This window comes from Nomascus leucogenys, chromosome 21 (genome assembly GCF_006542625.1).
Source record: "Nomascus leucogenys isolate Asia chromosome 21, Asia_NLE_v1, whole genome shotgun sequence".
In the NCBI taxonomy this organism is placed as follows: domain Eukaryota; kingdom Metazoa; phylum Chordata; class Mammalia; order Primates; family Hylobatidae; genus Nomascus; species Nomascus leucogenys.
In genome coordinates this window covers 44,163,167-44,179,723 of record NC_044401.1, presented here as the reverse complement: position 1 = coordinate 44,179,723, position 16,557 = coordinate 44,163,167, and the positions used below count along the sequence as shown (strand labels likewise).

The following is a 16,557-nucleotide window of genomic DNA, read 5'->3' as shown; positions in this document are numbered from 1 at the left end:
TCAAACAATATAAAGACTGCTAGAGAAATGTAAAAATTCTGAAATGCCCTACAATAGCTGTTAGGTTATATCATCTAGAAAAGCTTTGGTCATTAAATCAATCTTATAAATGGCTTCAAATTACTTTTTTGCCACCACCACCAGAGTTAAATCACTGCTATATAAAGGACGAGTTGGAAGGGGATTTAGAAGGACTTAATTTGCCAGTTGGATGGCCATCGAGATGGAGTGGAGATGGCAGTCTCACTCAAGGCACTGGAAATAAAAATGGGGAAGACAGACCCCAGAATCACTAGCAGGACTTAGAAACTGGTTGTACTTGAGGATGAGGGGAAGGAAGGACTGTTGAACCCCAAAGACTGGGAGGCTGGTTATCAAGAGGCATAACGGGCGGAATGGAAGGAAAGCGTGTGCTTCCCGCTGAGGCTGTGTTTGAGCCGCTGCTGTGACTCCCAGATGGAGCTGTCCAGAGGCAGCTTGGGATGTAGGCCCAGATCCCCAGGAGACAGGGTTGGATTGGACCAGGGAGCACCTCTGCAGTGAGATCATTGAATGAGGCAAGATGGGGACTGAGGGTGGAACTTAGTAGAATGAATGTCTGCATTGAAGGGCCTGCCAGACAAGAAGAGCCAACAAAGGCCCTTCTCAGCCCGTGTTCTGGAGTCCGTGGTAGTTCTGTTCTACAGCCTATAGGACGTGGAGATGCTGTACACTTATTGCTCTTACAAGTTTGTGCATTATAAAAGAGCCCTTGATGTCTGATAAACCACTGGGGGAAAGAGTAAATCTTCCTAAGAAAATCCTTCAAAGATACACAAACTAAAAATGAACAAACACACAAAACTGAGCAAGAATTTACATTTTGTTAAATAGCCTGTAGCCAAGTTTAAAAATGGAATGTTCATTTTTCATATTTAATGCTGCTGGCAGACGCTGCTCTATTCTTACTGAAACATTAGTTTATATGAAATAAAACTTTAATATCTTGATTCTTACTAATTCTCTTTTTTCCCCTTTTTTCTTTTAGATTTTACATTGTGCTATAGGTAAGTATGGATTTTCCTGCCTACTATGTACAGTGAATTCTGCTTGTTTAAAAAGTCATAGATGATAGGCTTGATTGATTTCTATTAAATATTGAAAAAACAAAATGATTTAGTCATCATATATGAAATTGCTGAAATTAGAGTGGCTTTCAGTTTCTGAAATCATAGGTACTATTTAGATGTTATGACTGAACACTTTATTAAAGGTCACAGCTATTTTGTTCTGTTAATTTAAAAGAGGTGTCTCCCACCTTCTCAGTGCAAGGGTAATAGAAACATTAGCATGTTTATAAAAATGTGGCTGGAGTTCTGGTGCTGGGCTGTGTTGAAAAGCCCTCTCTATGATCACTTAAATGGTATCATTCTTTCTCCTTATCTTTCAAATGGGAGTATTGCCTACCTCCCAGGTGAATATTACGTGTATGTGAGAGGGATTAGAAAAGTACTAAGTATAAAGAGTTTTACAAATGTAGGGGATTTCTACTAAAAGCGGATACAATATGTTTTCTTTTTCTTTTTGTGGGGAGGGGCGAGTCATCAAATTTTGCCGTGGAATAGAGGCATAACGTCTAGTTTGGAGTGGCTAGACCTTTCTAATTGAATAAAAACCAATCTTGGAAAGTTGATAGATCCCACAGAGCAAGCCCATAGTGATTGCTGTGCACTCCAGGTATGTCTGCCAAAGGGAGGATTTGAGTTGATACTTATTCAGAAGCACTGAAGGTCTAAAAATTTGAGAATTGCAAATCTACACTGTTATGGCCCCATCAATTTAATCCATAACTAAATGGGTAGTTGCTATATTCAGGGAAACTTACAGTTCAGGTAGGCACACAGGTAGAGAACACCAAACTGTCTACTGTGGATCTAGCAGAGGTCACTGTGATATCTGGCTCCATTACCTTCTTTTTTTGTTGTTTTAGGGACAGGGTCCCAGGCTAGAGTGCATTGATGTGATCATAGCTCAGCCTCCCGAGTAGCCGGGATTACAGGCGTGCGCCACCATGCCTGGCTAATTTTTGTATTTTTAGTAGAGATGGGGTTTTACCATGTTGGCCAGCCTGGTCTCAAACTCCTGGCCTCAAGTGATCCACCCACCTTGGCCTCCCAAAGTGCTGGGATTACAGGCATGAGTCACCATGCCTGACTAAGAACCTTGTTATAAAGAATTGCACCTTGGGCCAGTTGTGGTGGCTCATGCCTGTAATACCAGCACCTTTGGAGGCTGAGGCAGGAGGATCACTTGAGGCCAGGAGTTCGAGACCAGCCTGGGCAACACAGGGAGACCCCATCTCTACAAAAAATAAAAAACGAGCCAGGTGTGGTGGTGCATGCCTGTGGTCCCAGCTACTCAGGAGGCTGAGGTGGGAGGATGGCTTGAGCCCAGGAGGTTGAGGCTTCAGTGAGCCATGATCACATCATTGCATTTTAGCCTGGGCAGCAGAGTGAGTCTCTGTTTAAAAAATAAAAAAAAAGATTTAAAAGAATTGCACCTCTGCTGGTTTCTCACTTCTTACCTGGGATTATGGGTAGAGAGTCCAGGGACCCCTTCAAATGATGTGCAAAATTTTATATGTGTGTTTCTGTGTTTATTTGGAGGGGCGGGTAGGGAGAGAATTCATAGCTTCAATTAGATTCTCTGAGGAGTCTGCGATTCCCAAAAGGCTAAGAAATGCTGCTTTAGAACCTTTGAATGGTAGATTTGAAAGCAGCTTGGGGGCTCATCTGTCCTGTGGTCTGCTTTCCCAGAGAAGACTAGTGACCTGGCCCAGCTCATACAGCTGGTAAATGGGGAAGCTCATTTGGAAGACAGGTCAGTCTGACACCTGCCTGATTTCGTTTTATGATGAATGGGTTTTAACTTTTGTGCAGTCTTACACACATTTCCTTTTTAGTCCTTTATAATTTTGAAATGAAAAATTTTATCCTTTCATAAGTGGTTAAATAAATCTTAAGCACAACCTAGCAGATTGGGGGATATATTTGGCCATAGAGAGTTCTGGAACCTCTCAGGCCTTCTCCACATGACTGAACCCTGCCTCGTTCTTCCTCAACTCTCTTAACCTTCAGCTGTCTCTGTATAAAGCTCTCAGGTGCATCTTTTCCAAGTATCTTAGCCAGTTCTGGCTGCTGTAACAAAATACCATAAATTGGGTAGCTTATAAATAACAAAAATTTATTTTTCACAGTTCTGGGGGCTGGGAATTCCAAGATCAAGGTGGTGCTGACAGATTCCCTGTTTAGCGAGGGCCTGTTCCTCATAGACAGTAGCTTCTTACTGTGTCCTTGCATGGTGGAAGGGGCAAGTGAGCTCCCTTGGGCCTTTTATAAGGGCACTAACCCCATTCATGAGATCCCTTGTGACCTAATAGCCTCCTGAATACCCCACCACTGAATACTTTTGCACTGGGCATTAGGTTTCAACATAGGAATTTTGGAGGGACACAGACATTCAGGATACAGCACCAAGCATGTGTACTATGATTTTTAGTTAGTTAGTTTTATTTTAATACCCCAAATCCCTTTGTCTGTCTTAAAATATACCCTTATATGTCTTTATAAAATTTCTCTACCCCTGGAAATAAAGTTTCTGACAAGTATATTTTTTCATTCACACCAAGAAAATTATCGAATGCCTAGCACGTGTGCATACCAGATGGTGTTGAGCAGTGGGAGTAGAGAGGTGAATGGGCTCAGACTTAGGTCCAGGAAACCCACAGTCAGATGGGCATCCCCTGAGTTCCTCTGGTATAGTGCATCCTGAGGACTGGTGTGCACATCACACGCTGCTCAGAGGGTTGGCAGGTTTGCTTCCCCCTCAGACTCTGAACTCCTAGCGGGCAGATTCTGTTTAATTAAGCTCTGCATCCCCAGAGCCCAGCGGCAGGATCCTTCTTACATCCTCAAGGACCTTGTTCTGTCTGTGCTCTCTCACTCCTGCCTCATCACCCTGTGCTATCTGCCTTTTCCTTCTCAGTGCACAAAATGCTCAGAGTGCTCTGTCTTAAAAATCTTTTAACCTGTCCATTGACCCTGTATTTCCCTTATACTACTATATAACTGTTCTCCGTCCCTTTTCCCAGATTTATGGTAGGGTCTTTCTACTTCTCATGCCCATCAATACCTGAACCCTGCAGTTGGGTGTCTGTTCCCCTTGTTCTACAAAAAATCACCCTCTGGTCTAAAGTCAGCAACAATTTCTACTGGATTCTGAGGACACTGTTGGAAGTTCCTGGACTTAGCTACATGGGGCACCACTGATGACTCCCTCCTGGAGATCCTGCTCCTTCAGCCTTCGTTGTACTGAGCCCTCCTGGAATACCTTGTCCTCTGTGGTCCTTTTCTTTCTTTCGGTGCTTTTATTTCTTTCCTTGTCCCTTAATCGTGAGTGTTTCTGGAGTTCTGTCTTAGCTCATTGCCCTTCTGACTGAACATACCCTCTGTGGGTGATCTCTTCTCATGGCATGAGATATGCATACTTTTCCAATTCCAAGCCACACCTGCATCCCAGACTCCAGCCTTGTCCACTGATTTCCTGGACGTCTGCTCCTGGGTTCACACAGGCACCTCCTCAGCATGACCCACACTCCCAGACTCGTTCTGCCTCCTTATTCTGTCTGTCAGGGCTGCTGCCAGCCACCAGCCATTCAGTCATTCATCCTAGACGAGAGCTTGTCGATGGTGTCTCCTCCTCTCTCACCGGGATTTCTGTAGCCAGGCAGTCATCAAGTTTTGTCAATTCAATTTCCTGAATGTCTTTCAGGTTGTCTTGTATCTTCATCCCTACTTGGGACCTCAGTATGTCTCATCTGGATTCCCATGTATCTTCCTGAACTTCTAGGCTTATAGCAATAATAATAATAATAAGAGCCACCATTTCTTGAATACTTACTGTATTCCAGTGCTTTACATTCATTACCTCATTTACTTCCCATTTTCCAGCTGAGACTGAGGCTTAGAAGGTTTCCTGTCTTTGTTCTTACCACAAATAAATGTGTGAGGTGATGCATATGTTAATTAGCTTGATTTAGTCATTCCACAGTGTATTCATATTTCATAACATCACATTGTACACCATAAGTATGTGTGTGTGTGTATATATATATGTGTGTGTATATATATATATATATATATATTTTTTTTTTTTTTTTTGGTCAGTTTAAAAAAGAAGAAATGTACCATGTCTTGCCAAAGTTCACACAACACTAAGCCCTACCCCAGGACTTGAACCTATGGCTGTGTGGCTCCAAGTCCATGCACCACACTGCTCTCGTGGGTTTAGTTATAGGACCGTTTTGAGCATGTCATTTGCCTACTTAAAACCTTTTGCTGGTTTAAATTTCTTCATGATCTGGGCCCTGCCCACTTCTCCAGTCTTTCCAGTGCCTACTCTCTGCCTCCCACTCCGTGCTCGTCTACACTGTGCCCAGGCTCTGCTCTCTGCCTGGAATGAGCAGCCCAGCCCCTTCAGGTGGCCAGCTCTGTGCATCTCTTCCAGTAAACTTCCATACCACCCACAGCTAGAGTAGGGACCCTTCCTCACTCTTCATAATACCTTGCACCTCACTCGGTATTATACCTTCCACAATGTGTATTATGTGTGGTCTGGCACCGCACGCATGTCCCCACCAGTACCACTGAATATTTTTAGAGCGAGAGCTGTTTCTTATTGATCTCTGTATCCTGGTACCTAACAGTAAGTACGTAGTACCTAGCAGAAGTTTGGTGAATATTTGATCATCATCTTACCAAATTCTGGTGGGAATTTCCAAAACTTACTTCAAAGTGATTTCAGTTCCTTAAAGGAATTAGAGATAACGATAAGGAGTAAGCTGTTTCTAGCATTAACCTAAAGGCAATGCTTCATTTTTACTTCGATCACTTAAGTTTATTTGTGGAATGATGGTTTATTTTTCAGTAGCATTCTGAAAGTTTTCACTACAACAACTTAGTCTTTCAGAAACTTATTTTAAAGCCTTGAGATATCTTTAGTTTACATATTATTGATGAAAAGTATAGACCTGAGTCAGACTAGGGTTACTCACTAGTTGTGTGATTCCAGGAAGTAACTCAATTTTTGTGCTCATTTAATTCTTCATCAGTAAAAGGGGGATAAGAATACCTACCTCACAGGTTGCATGCATGGAAAAATGCATGAGGAACACTCGGCACAATGTCTGAAACATGGCTGTATTGAAAATTGCCCAATAAAATGGTAGCTGTTATTATTACTTAAGCGACATAATCTCATAGAATATTAAAAGATTATTGTTCCTCTAATGTTCAATATTTAGATGTATATAAATGTAACTCTTTCATGTTCTTAATTTTCTTAAATTATAATTTCTTTGCAAGTGAGCACTTCAGGGCCCTTCATTCTTAGTATGAGTTGGAGTTGCATCTTGCTCACAGTTGTGACAATGCAACTTGGCAAATACAGCCTCCAGAAACAATCAACTAAAGTCTATGCAGGGGCTCATTTCTGTATAGCTGCAAATGAGTTCCCACACCTCAACTTTTTCAAAGTAGGTGGTTTGTTTTTTATTGATAATAGAAGGATGGGATTTCTCAAATGCTGTGGCTACAGCCCTCAACCTAAGATTTGTAAAGCTTTTATATTTATTCAGTGTTTTTCCTTTTAGAAATGAGAATTTTTAAAAATAGGCCAGTTGTGGTGGCTCACACCTGTAATCCCAGTACTTTGGGAGGCCAAGGCGGGCAGATCACCTGAGGTCAGGAATTCGAGACCAGCCTGGCCTACATGGTGAAACCCCGTCTCTATGAAAAGTACAAAAATTAGCTGGACATGGTAGCAGGCACCTATAGTCCCAGCTACTCGGGAGACTGAGGTGGGAGAATCACTTGAACCCAGGAGGCGGAGGTTGCAATGAGCCGAGATTGTGCCACTGCACTCCAGCCTGGGTGACAGAGTGAGACCCCGTCTCAAAAAATAAACAGACACCAAAACCTACCTTGAGATATGTTTTTTTTTTCCATAATACTGCAAACAAGAGTTGTGGTTTTTTATTCATGTGGTATGATTTGTGTTGAATGAAGTATTAAGAAGTGTATCTTTTCTGTGTCGTCTTCAAGATTAGATTGTGGAAGAGGCATGGGGGCTGTGGTTCTCAGCTGACTCTGCAGTACGGTTCCCTTCTTTATGGATGGGAATTAGAGGTGCAGGTAGTGGAACTGAAGATACTCTTGGTAAGATGTGACACTGTGCATTTAGTGAACTTTCATGTCAGAAATTACACTACCAACATAAATAACTCTTGAAGTTTTCTTTTGATAGAAAATTGTAGCTCAGTCACAGCCCAGAGAGTTATATCTAAAGTTTAGTATTTGCACTTTAATTTCATGAACAGGCAGGGACAAAAGACCTTTCACTTAGCATATGCTGGATTTGTGGTTTCAGATATTTGCTGTGTGTGCCAGCTTGCACTCCTCCCTCAAACAGAAGACACTTTATTAAAAATTTTAAGTGAATTCCAAAAAAATCATAATCACCTTAATATTCATTGGTAGCGTATGGCTCCAGACTGATTTTATTAGGTAACAAAGGTTGCCAGGTAGGAAGTAGAGCAGCCGCCAGGGAGACCCACGTCTCTTCCTACCAAAAAAATCTTTCCAGCCCACTAATTAGAGCTAACTAAATCCTCCCTTGAACTGTAACACTCCCGCCTCTGCCCCCCTACTTTGAGAGGGCCAAGCTTTTATCAGTCATTCACAATGCAATATTGTAAAGGAACTGCCATCACTTATTTTTAAAACCAGACACAGAACCCACCAAATTTTAGCAGAAGAGAACTCTGGAAGGAGAGCATCTTAGAGGCAAGAGGTGAATTCCTCCAAATTTCTCTGTCCTGGAATTCTGCTTTCACACCTGTGCCCAGCCTTCAGCAGCGTGGCTGGGCACAGAAACATTACTGCGTTGTTTCCACTTAGCTGACATTTTAAAAATGAACCTTACCAAATTGTAAGAAAGAGACAAAAGGGAATAATTACCTAAAATACAGACAGTACAGTATAAAAACCACCATCCCCAAAGAACAAGTTTCTGATCCAAAGCTCTAACTCCCTTTTAGTTTCTGGGGGCTGGTGCGGTTTCTACTTGCTCTCTTTAAGCCTTGTTCTTACTGGGACCCCTGTCACAAATAGGGATAACAAACATTTCTTATTCAGATTTAAATATTGCTTTCTGCCTGGGAGCATGTTTAGTGGTGGTGATGGCAGGGGAATGGGGGAGAAAGGAATGTAACCTAGCCAGGCAAGCTAGCCTGTCTCCCCTGTTTAGAAGCTTCTAAGGCTCACCTGTGGAGAGCCGCTTGGGAAGATTGGAGGCCTGGGTAGGAGGTTGCCAAATCCAACCTTCCCCTCCTTTGCAATTAATTCTGCCTTTGTCATTTATTCAAATACAGTAGTTTTCCAGCATCCTGACAATGGAGCTCTAACAGTCAAGACCATAAGTGGTCATATTCAAACTTTAATCCTTCCCAAATCAGTTAAGCCCTTCAGACCAGGCCAGCTTAGTAGCCTCCCTCTGCCTTAGCTCTGGCTCATTCTATGGTCTCCTGATCAAATGTTCCCTGCTCCCCTCCAGACAAGGAGAGAAGAAAATGCACCTGCATCTTGTGCTCCTGATACACAAAGCTTCAGCCCCTGTTCTCTGAATAAACCTTGCTTTTTCACACCTCCATAATTTTGTACATATGGTTTCCTTGGCCTGGAACACCAAGCTCTGTTAGTTCCCTGCTCTGTGTGAATGTAACTGAGATGAAGGAAAGGAAGAGAGAAATAGAGCATGCTCATTTGTAACCTAAAGAGCCTGAGCAGGGAGGGTGGAAGACTTACCCAGGTATACACCACCTGGTACCTCGCACTTTGCAAGCACTCAGTGAGCAGCACCCAAGTATGAGGCAAAAACAGTCCCCGAGGATTTCTGTGCCTAGTTGGAGTTCAGAAGGGAAAGCTATGAAGAGAGCCCAGATCAGGGAATTTTATCCTCTGCTGTCCCTGCAGGAACAACTAAGTGTTTCTTTGGAATGGAAACCTATTATTGAGACCTTAAGGTGCCTTCTCTATAAGATAATATTAGCTGGCTGTCCAGTCCGTCAGAAATCAACCCAGGGCACACCCTGTTGGAAACATTACTAGTCGTTTGACAAGTCAGGCACCTTCCCTCTGGGCCTAGTTTCCACGTGTGAAAAACGAGGGCATTGGACTGAATATGTGATGATCTCTATCATTCCTTACAGCCACTCGTTCTGAAATTCTGTGAACCTGTAAATGCGATGTTGCTTCAGAAATGAATGTCAGTGATCTGAGTAGTGATGTAAAAGGAGGGTACGCTAGATGTTTAAATGTGCCGAAGTATGAGTGTTTGGAAATTCATTTCAAGTACAGTAGTTCTACTACCTTTTTCCCTCTAGATAAATTTTGAAAGTCCCATCAGAATGCAGAATTGAGAGAGGACACACATACATGTTTTCTGTAACAGACGTTTACTATGGTCACCACTAGATGGCACCCTTGTATTAGTAAGGAGATTTTTCTCTTAGAAATTACAGGGCTTCAGGATGACTTCTAATAAAAATAGATAGTAATTAATCAATAGCTGAAACTGAGGAATCAGCAAGTTAACCAGAGAAAATAGAAATGGATGTTTTTCTATCACTGTCTGATGACTTGATCCTTAAGATTCGAGGTAAGGAAAAGCTGGAGCTTTCTACATTGCCCTGAGGGAGATTATTTTATAAATATTTCTTAATTGTAAAGCATAAGATACCTTTAAATCCAAGATGAGTTTGATTTGCTTGATGAAAAGGGGTGCCATATTTCAGCAGTTCTTTGGTGTGATGGTTTGTGATAGTCTGAAGTCAACCTTCCACCTATTCTTAGCTTCAGAAGCAAGGTTAGTCCTGCAAAGCTGGAAACACCAAGTAGTTACCAAGTTGAGTAAATCCTGTTGAACCAAAAAGTGAAAGCTTGAGTCATCTTTTAGCCAAAGAGTGATTTGATTTATGCTTCTGTGGCAGGAGTTGAATTGTTACGATGTGTTAAAAGGGAGCAAGAAAGCTTTGGAAAATTTGTATGACCGTGATATGTCATTTTTATAGTTCAGTTTCCTTGTCTTGGGAGAGGATTTTTTTTCTCTTCATTCACTGTAAACATCTTTCCATTAATTTTTAAAAATATGGTTTTTTTAGAGCAGTTTGAGGTTCACAGCAAAATTGAGAGGAAGGTACAGACATGTCCCATACACCCCCTTCCTCCACACATGCATAGTCTCCCATTATCAACATCCCCAACCAGAGTAGTACATTTGTTACAATTGATTAATGTACATTGACACATCATTTTTGTCCAAAGCCCATGGTTCACTCTTAGCATTGTACAATCGTCGGGTTTGGACAAATTTATAATGACATATATCTAATATTATACTGTCATACAGAGTGTTTTCACTGTCTTAAAAATCTTCTGTGCTCTACCTGTTTATCCCCCAAAGCCCTGGAAGCCATTGATCTTTTCACTGTCTCCATGGTTTTGCCTTTTCCAGAATGTCATACAGTATGCAGCCTTTTCAGACCGACTTCTTTGACTTAGTAATATGTGTTTAAGTTTCCTCCCTGTCTTCTCATGGCTTGATAGCCCATTTCATTTTAGCACTGAATAATACTCCGTTGTCTAGATGTACCACAATTTACCCATTCTCCTAGTAAAGTACATCTTGATTGCTACCAGGTTTTGCCAATTATGAATAAAGCTGCTATGGACATTTGCGTGCAGGTTTTTGTGCAGATGCAAGTTTTCAACTCCTTTGGATAAATACCAAAGAGCATGATTGCTAGATTATATGCTAAGGATATGTTTAGTTTTGTAAGAATCTGCCAAACAGTTCTAAAGTGTCTGTACTGTTTTGCTTTCCCAAGAGTAATGAATGAGTTTCTTATTCCACATCCTCTGCTGCATTTGGTTTTGTCGGTGCTCTGGATTTTGACCCTTCTAATAGGTGTGTAGTGGTGTATTGATTATGCATGACGTAGAGCATCTTTTAATATGCTTATTTGCATCTGTAGGTCTTCTTGCTTGCTTCTGAAGCAACATCACATTACAGGTTCACTCCCAGGCTGGAGTGCAGTGGAGCAATCATAGCTCACTGTAGCCTTGAACTCCTGGGCTCAAGTGATCCTCCTTCCCCAGTCTCCCAAGTAGCTGGGACTACAGGTGTGAGCCACCATGCCCAGCTAATTTTTTTAATTTTTTGTAGAGATGGGATCTTGCTATCTTTCTCAGGCTGGTCTTGAACTCTTGGCCTCAAGTGATCCTCCCACCTCAGCCTGGTAAAGTATCTTTTAAGGCAGCAGTCCCCAACCTCTTTGGCACCAGGGACTGGTTTCGTGAAAGGCATTTTTTTCCATGGACTGGGGGTAAGGGGAGGGGGTGGTTTTGGGATGAAATTGTTTCACTTCAGATCATCAGGCATTAGATTCTCATAAGGAGCACTCAACCTAGGTCCCTTGAATGCACAGTTGGCACTAGGGTTCATGCTTCTATGAGAATCTAACACTGCTGCTGATCTGGCAGGAGGTGGAGCTCAGGCAGTGATACTCACTCACCTGCTGCTCTCCTGCTGTGCAGCCCGGGGACTGGGGACCCCTGTTTTAAGGTCTTTTTAAATTTAAGATAACAGTCCTTTGTCAAATATTATCTTTTGCAAATATTTTCTCCTGGTCTGAGGCTTGTCTTTTTATTCCCTTTGCAATATCTTTTGCAGAGCAGAAATTTTTAATTTTAGTCAAGTCCAGTTTGCCAGTTTGTTGGACTTCAGACATTCTAATAGGCATGTAGTGGTAGTTGTTGTTTTAATTTTTATTTCTCTAACGACAAATGCTATGGCACATCTTTTCATATGCTCATTTGTCATCTTCTGGGGCAAGGTGTCTATTCAGGTCTTTGCTCATTTTTCAGTTGGATTTTTTTTTGTTGAGATTTAAGAATTCTTTCTATATTTTGGATACAAATTCTTTATCAGATAGGTGTTTAGCAAATATTTTCTCTTGCTCTGGGGCTTGTCTTTTGATTCTTTTAATAGTGTCTTTGAGGAAGCACAGATTTTTAAATTTAATAATGTACAACTTAACCAGTTTTCCCTTTCATGGATTGTGCTTTGATATTGTGTCTAAAAACTTGTTACTATAGATATTTCGATTACCCTGATTTGATCTTTACATATTACATGAATATATAAAAATATCACATGTGTCCTGAAAATATGCATATCTATTGTATATCATTTTTTTTTTTGTTTTGTTACTGAGTCTTGCTCTGTCACCCAGGCTGGAGTGCAGTGTCATGGTCATGGCTTGCTGCAGCCTTGATCTGCAGGGCTCAGGTGATCCTCCCACCTCAGCTTCCCAAGCAGCTGGGACTACAGGCGCACACCACCACACTTGGCTAGTTTTTGTGCTTTTTGTAGAGATGGGACTTCTCTGTGTTGCCGGGGATGGTCTTGAACTCCTGGGGTCAATAGATCTGCCTGCCTTGGCCTCCCAAAGTGCTGGAATTACAGGCATGAGCCACTGCACCCGACCTCAATTTATTTTTTAGAGATGGGGTCTTGCTGTGTTGCCCACACCAGTCTCAAACTCCTGGCCTCAGGTGATCCTCCCACCTCAGTCTGTGATCCATTTTGAGTTAATTTTTGTGAAAGGTGTCAGGTCTGTGTCTAGTTTTATTTATTTTTTTTTTACATATAGTCATCCAGTTGTTCGGCACCATTGGTTGAAAAGTCTATTCTTTCTCCATTGCATTGTCTTTATGCCACTGTCAAAGATCAGTTATTGCTGGATCTATTTCTGGTCCCTCTGTTCTATTGATGTGTGTGTTTATTATTTTGCCAATACCAGGGCTACCTTGATTATAAGTCTTAAAATCTGGTAGTAGAAGTCCTCTAACTTTATTCCTTCTTTTTTCAGTATTGTATGGGTCTTTTGCCTTTCCATATAAACTTTGGAATCTTTTTGTCAACATCTACAAAATGGCTTCCTATAGAGCAAGTCGGGAATAATTGACATCTTAACAATATTGACTCTTTCAATCCACAGACATGCAATATTTCTCCACTTATTTAGATCTTTGATTTCTTTTATCATTGTTTTGCAGTTTTTCACATAGCAATTCTCTGTTTTGTTAGATTTATATGTGTTTTTATTTGGTGTTAGTATAAATGATTTTTTTTAACTTTAAAATTTTGGTGGTTCATTGCTGGTATAGAGAAAGGCAATTGACCTTCATATATTGATCTTATATCCTGTGACCTTGCTATACTTGCTTATTAGTTCTAGGATTTTCTGTGTGTGTGTGTGTGTGTTTGTAGATTCTTTGAGATCTTCTATATAGACAGATAATCATGTCATCTTTGCACAAAGACAGTTTTATTTCTTCCTTTTCAGTTTATTTACCTTTTATTTCTTTTTCTTGTCTTACTGCACTGGCTAAGACTTCCAGTATGACATTCTTCATACTCTTTACTCAATAAGATAAAATTATTCCTAGCTCAGTTTTTTCCCCAACCAATTTTGAAGGCATATACACTTTCTACTTCATTTTTACTATCAGGGTATAAAATTCAATGTCTATTTTTTTAAGTTCTTCTGTATCCTTACTTATTTTTTTGTCTGCTTGACCTGTCTTGCACTTAGAATGATTATGTTGTTAACATCTCTGAGTACTAATGTGTTTCTAATTTTCCTTGCATCTTCTATAGCATTTGCTTTAGCAAAAGTTGTTGCTGTGTTATTTGATGCATAAATATTTATAACTGTTGTTTCTTCATTGTCAGTTGTGGCTTTAGCATTTAAAAAAGTGTTTGTCAGATTTAATGCTTTTTTGTCTTAAATCTTACTTTATCTGAATCAAAATCATGACCCCCTACTTTCTTTTGTTTCCATTTGCCTGATATGCCCATGTGCATTCTTTTATTTTGTGTCCCTTAATCAATCACTTTAATATTAGCATAGAGTTGGGTTTTGTTTTGTGAGCCAGTTTGAAAATCTTTCATATAATAGGTGAGTTAAGCCCATTCATAGTTTTTGATATGACAGATATGTTTATCTTACTCTGTTACATTTATGTTATAATTGCTACATACTCTGTTATATTTGCTGTATTTGCCTACCTGATGTGTTTTCTTTATTTTCTTTATTTTTTTTTTCAAGAGATGGGGTCTCGCTGTGTTGCCCAGGCTGGAGTGCAGTGGCTATTCACAGAAGTGGTCATAGCACACTTTAGCCTTGGATTCCTGGGCTCAAGTGATCCTTCTGCCTCAGCCTCTCAAGCAGCTGGGAGTACAGATGTGTACCACCATGTCCAGCTACTGATATGTCTTTGTATCTTTTTAAATGCGCTTAGTCCTCTGTTTCCTTATTTAATTTTTTACTCTCAAGCTTGTCAGTTTTTAAAGGTTGTCTTTTAACTCCCACCTATTGCCAGTACAACAGTGAGCTTATTCCACTTTCCTCTTTCCCTTCTCGCATTTTTAAACTTACATTATTTATAGCTTGTCAGAACATATAACATTTATATATTATTCTTCTGCCCTATCCCAACATTTGTTTTAGTCTTAAGACCACATTTAAATATATTTACAGACAGTGAACATTTAATATATTTAAATGTGGTCTTAAGACTAAAACAAAGGTTGGGATAGGGCAGAAGAATAATATATACTATTCTTTTAGTTGGATGAAGAATAATATATATTATATAAAAGAATAATATATATTATTAGTTTGGCATCAGACTCCTCAAGGGAAACATAAAAACAAGGTGACAATGGAGCAGCATTTTCAAGAAATTTAAGGGAAGAAAAAGTCAAGGGAAGAATAATATATATTATATAAAAGAATAATATATATTCTTTTAGTTGGATGAAGCTCATTCTCTAGTAGTGTCAGGAACTGCAACACATTGGAGATGTCACCTTACTCACAAGCTAGTAAGTTTGTTAGCGTTTCATGGATCCTGACAGAAAACATGAGACTCTTGGGCCAGATACAAATATATTGCCATATTACTCGTGGCAAAAACAATAGCCAGGACACCCTCTTCATTTGCATCAGTTCTCCACGTCCCCTAAGTCCCACAGGGATGACACATGTGCGTCTAGATGAATATCTAAATATGCAGTGGTTTATGTTAGAGCACTTGAGGAATCTAGTGTTTTTATAGTAAATGGAAGCTCTTTGGGAATCAATGCTGCCTTATCCCTCCAGGTTGCTCCTTGAAAACACAAGTCTAAGAAATGACCTGGGAAAAGAGCAGTCAGGAGCTTGCCTTTTTGGCATACCTAGCAGGAATGCCCAGGGCCCATGGCAGAATGCCTGTCCCCAAAAGAAGATTGCCAAAAAGGGCTGTGGGCATAGTATTCTCTGAGTCCATCCATGTTTCAGACTTTTCCTGTGGCCTTGATATTTGAAGGACTGATTTGCTAGATACAAAATCCTTAGTTGACTTTTTCTTCCCTTAAATTTCTTGAAAATGCTGCTCCATTTTCACCTTGTTTTTATGTTTCCCTTGGGGAGTCTGATGCCAACCTAATTATCTTGCCCTTTTGAGATATGTGGTCTTTTTATCATAAAACTATGAGATCTTTCTCTCTCTCTCTCTCTCTCTCTCTCTGTAAATATACATACTTTTTAAAGTCTAATGGTTTTACTAGGACATGCCTCAGTTGAGCTTTACAGGGTGATTTTCCCAGATACCCAATAGGCCCTTTCAGTATGTAGATTTGGGCCTTCTTTTGTTTCTGCAAGTGTTATTAGACTATAGTTTTAAATTTTAGTTCTGTTTCATTATTTTGCTTCTCTTTTAATTTAGGGATTCCAAACATATGTGTGTTGGATCTTCTTTGCCTCCTTCCCTTTCTACTGCTTTATCTCTGATCCCTCTTCTTTATCCTATTTTCATTCTCATGGTTATTTTGCTTTTATTATTCAATTTTCTTTATTACATTTTTATTTGAATCTGTTCTCCTTTGGGCGCTTTGAAATTTAGTCTTCATTTCAGATATAATTTTATCTTTTTCTTTTTTTACCGAATTCAATCAATTTTTTGTTCAGTTCTGCCCACTTTTAGTCCATTTCTATTTTCAGTTTTTGAATTGATTAAACATATATTTTTTTCATAGCCCAAATGCCTATTTAAGGATGTTTAATTCAGTTTGGGTTATTGTGTTAAAGTTTCCTCTGTGATTTTTTGGAGGGCATTGTCATTAGCTGAAATGTTTTGATCTTCTTTTTCTTTTTTTTTTTTTGAGACGGAGTCTCGCTGTGTCGCCCAGGCTGGAGTGCAGTGGCGCAATCTTGGCTCACTGCAAGCTCCGCCTCCCGGGTTCACGCCATTCTCCTGCCTCAGCCTGTCCAAGCAGCTGGGACTACAGGCGCCTGCCACCATGCCCGGCTAATTTTTTTGTATTTTTAGTAGAGACGGGGTTTCACCGTGGTCT

At 40.3% G+C, this 16,557-nt stretch overlaps 1 protein-coding gene across 1 annotated transcript in view; it reads left to right on the top strand.

Annotated features, from left to right (window-relative positions):
* Positions 1–16,557, top strand: part of HACD2 (3-hydroxyacyl-CoA dehydratase 2) — a 104,705-nt gene that overhangs the window by 19,089 nt on the left and 69,059 nt on the right. Inside the window, exon 3 of the mRNA XM_030801790.1 lies at positions 1,028–1,046. Coding sequence (XP_030657650.1) covers positions 1,028–1,046 — 19 coding nt within the window. The remainder of the gene's footprint in view (positions 1–1,027; positions 1,047–16,557) is intronic.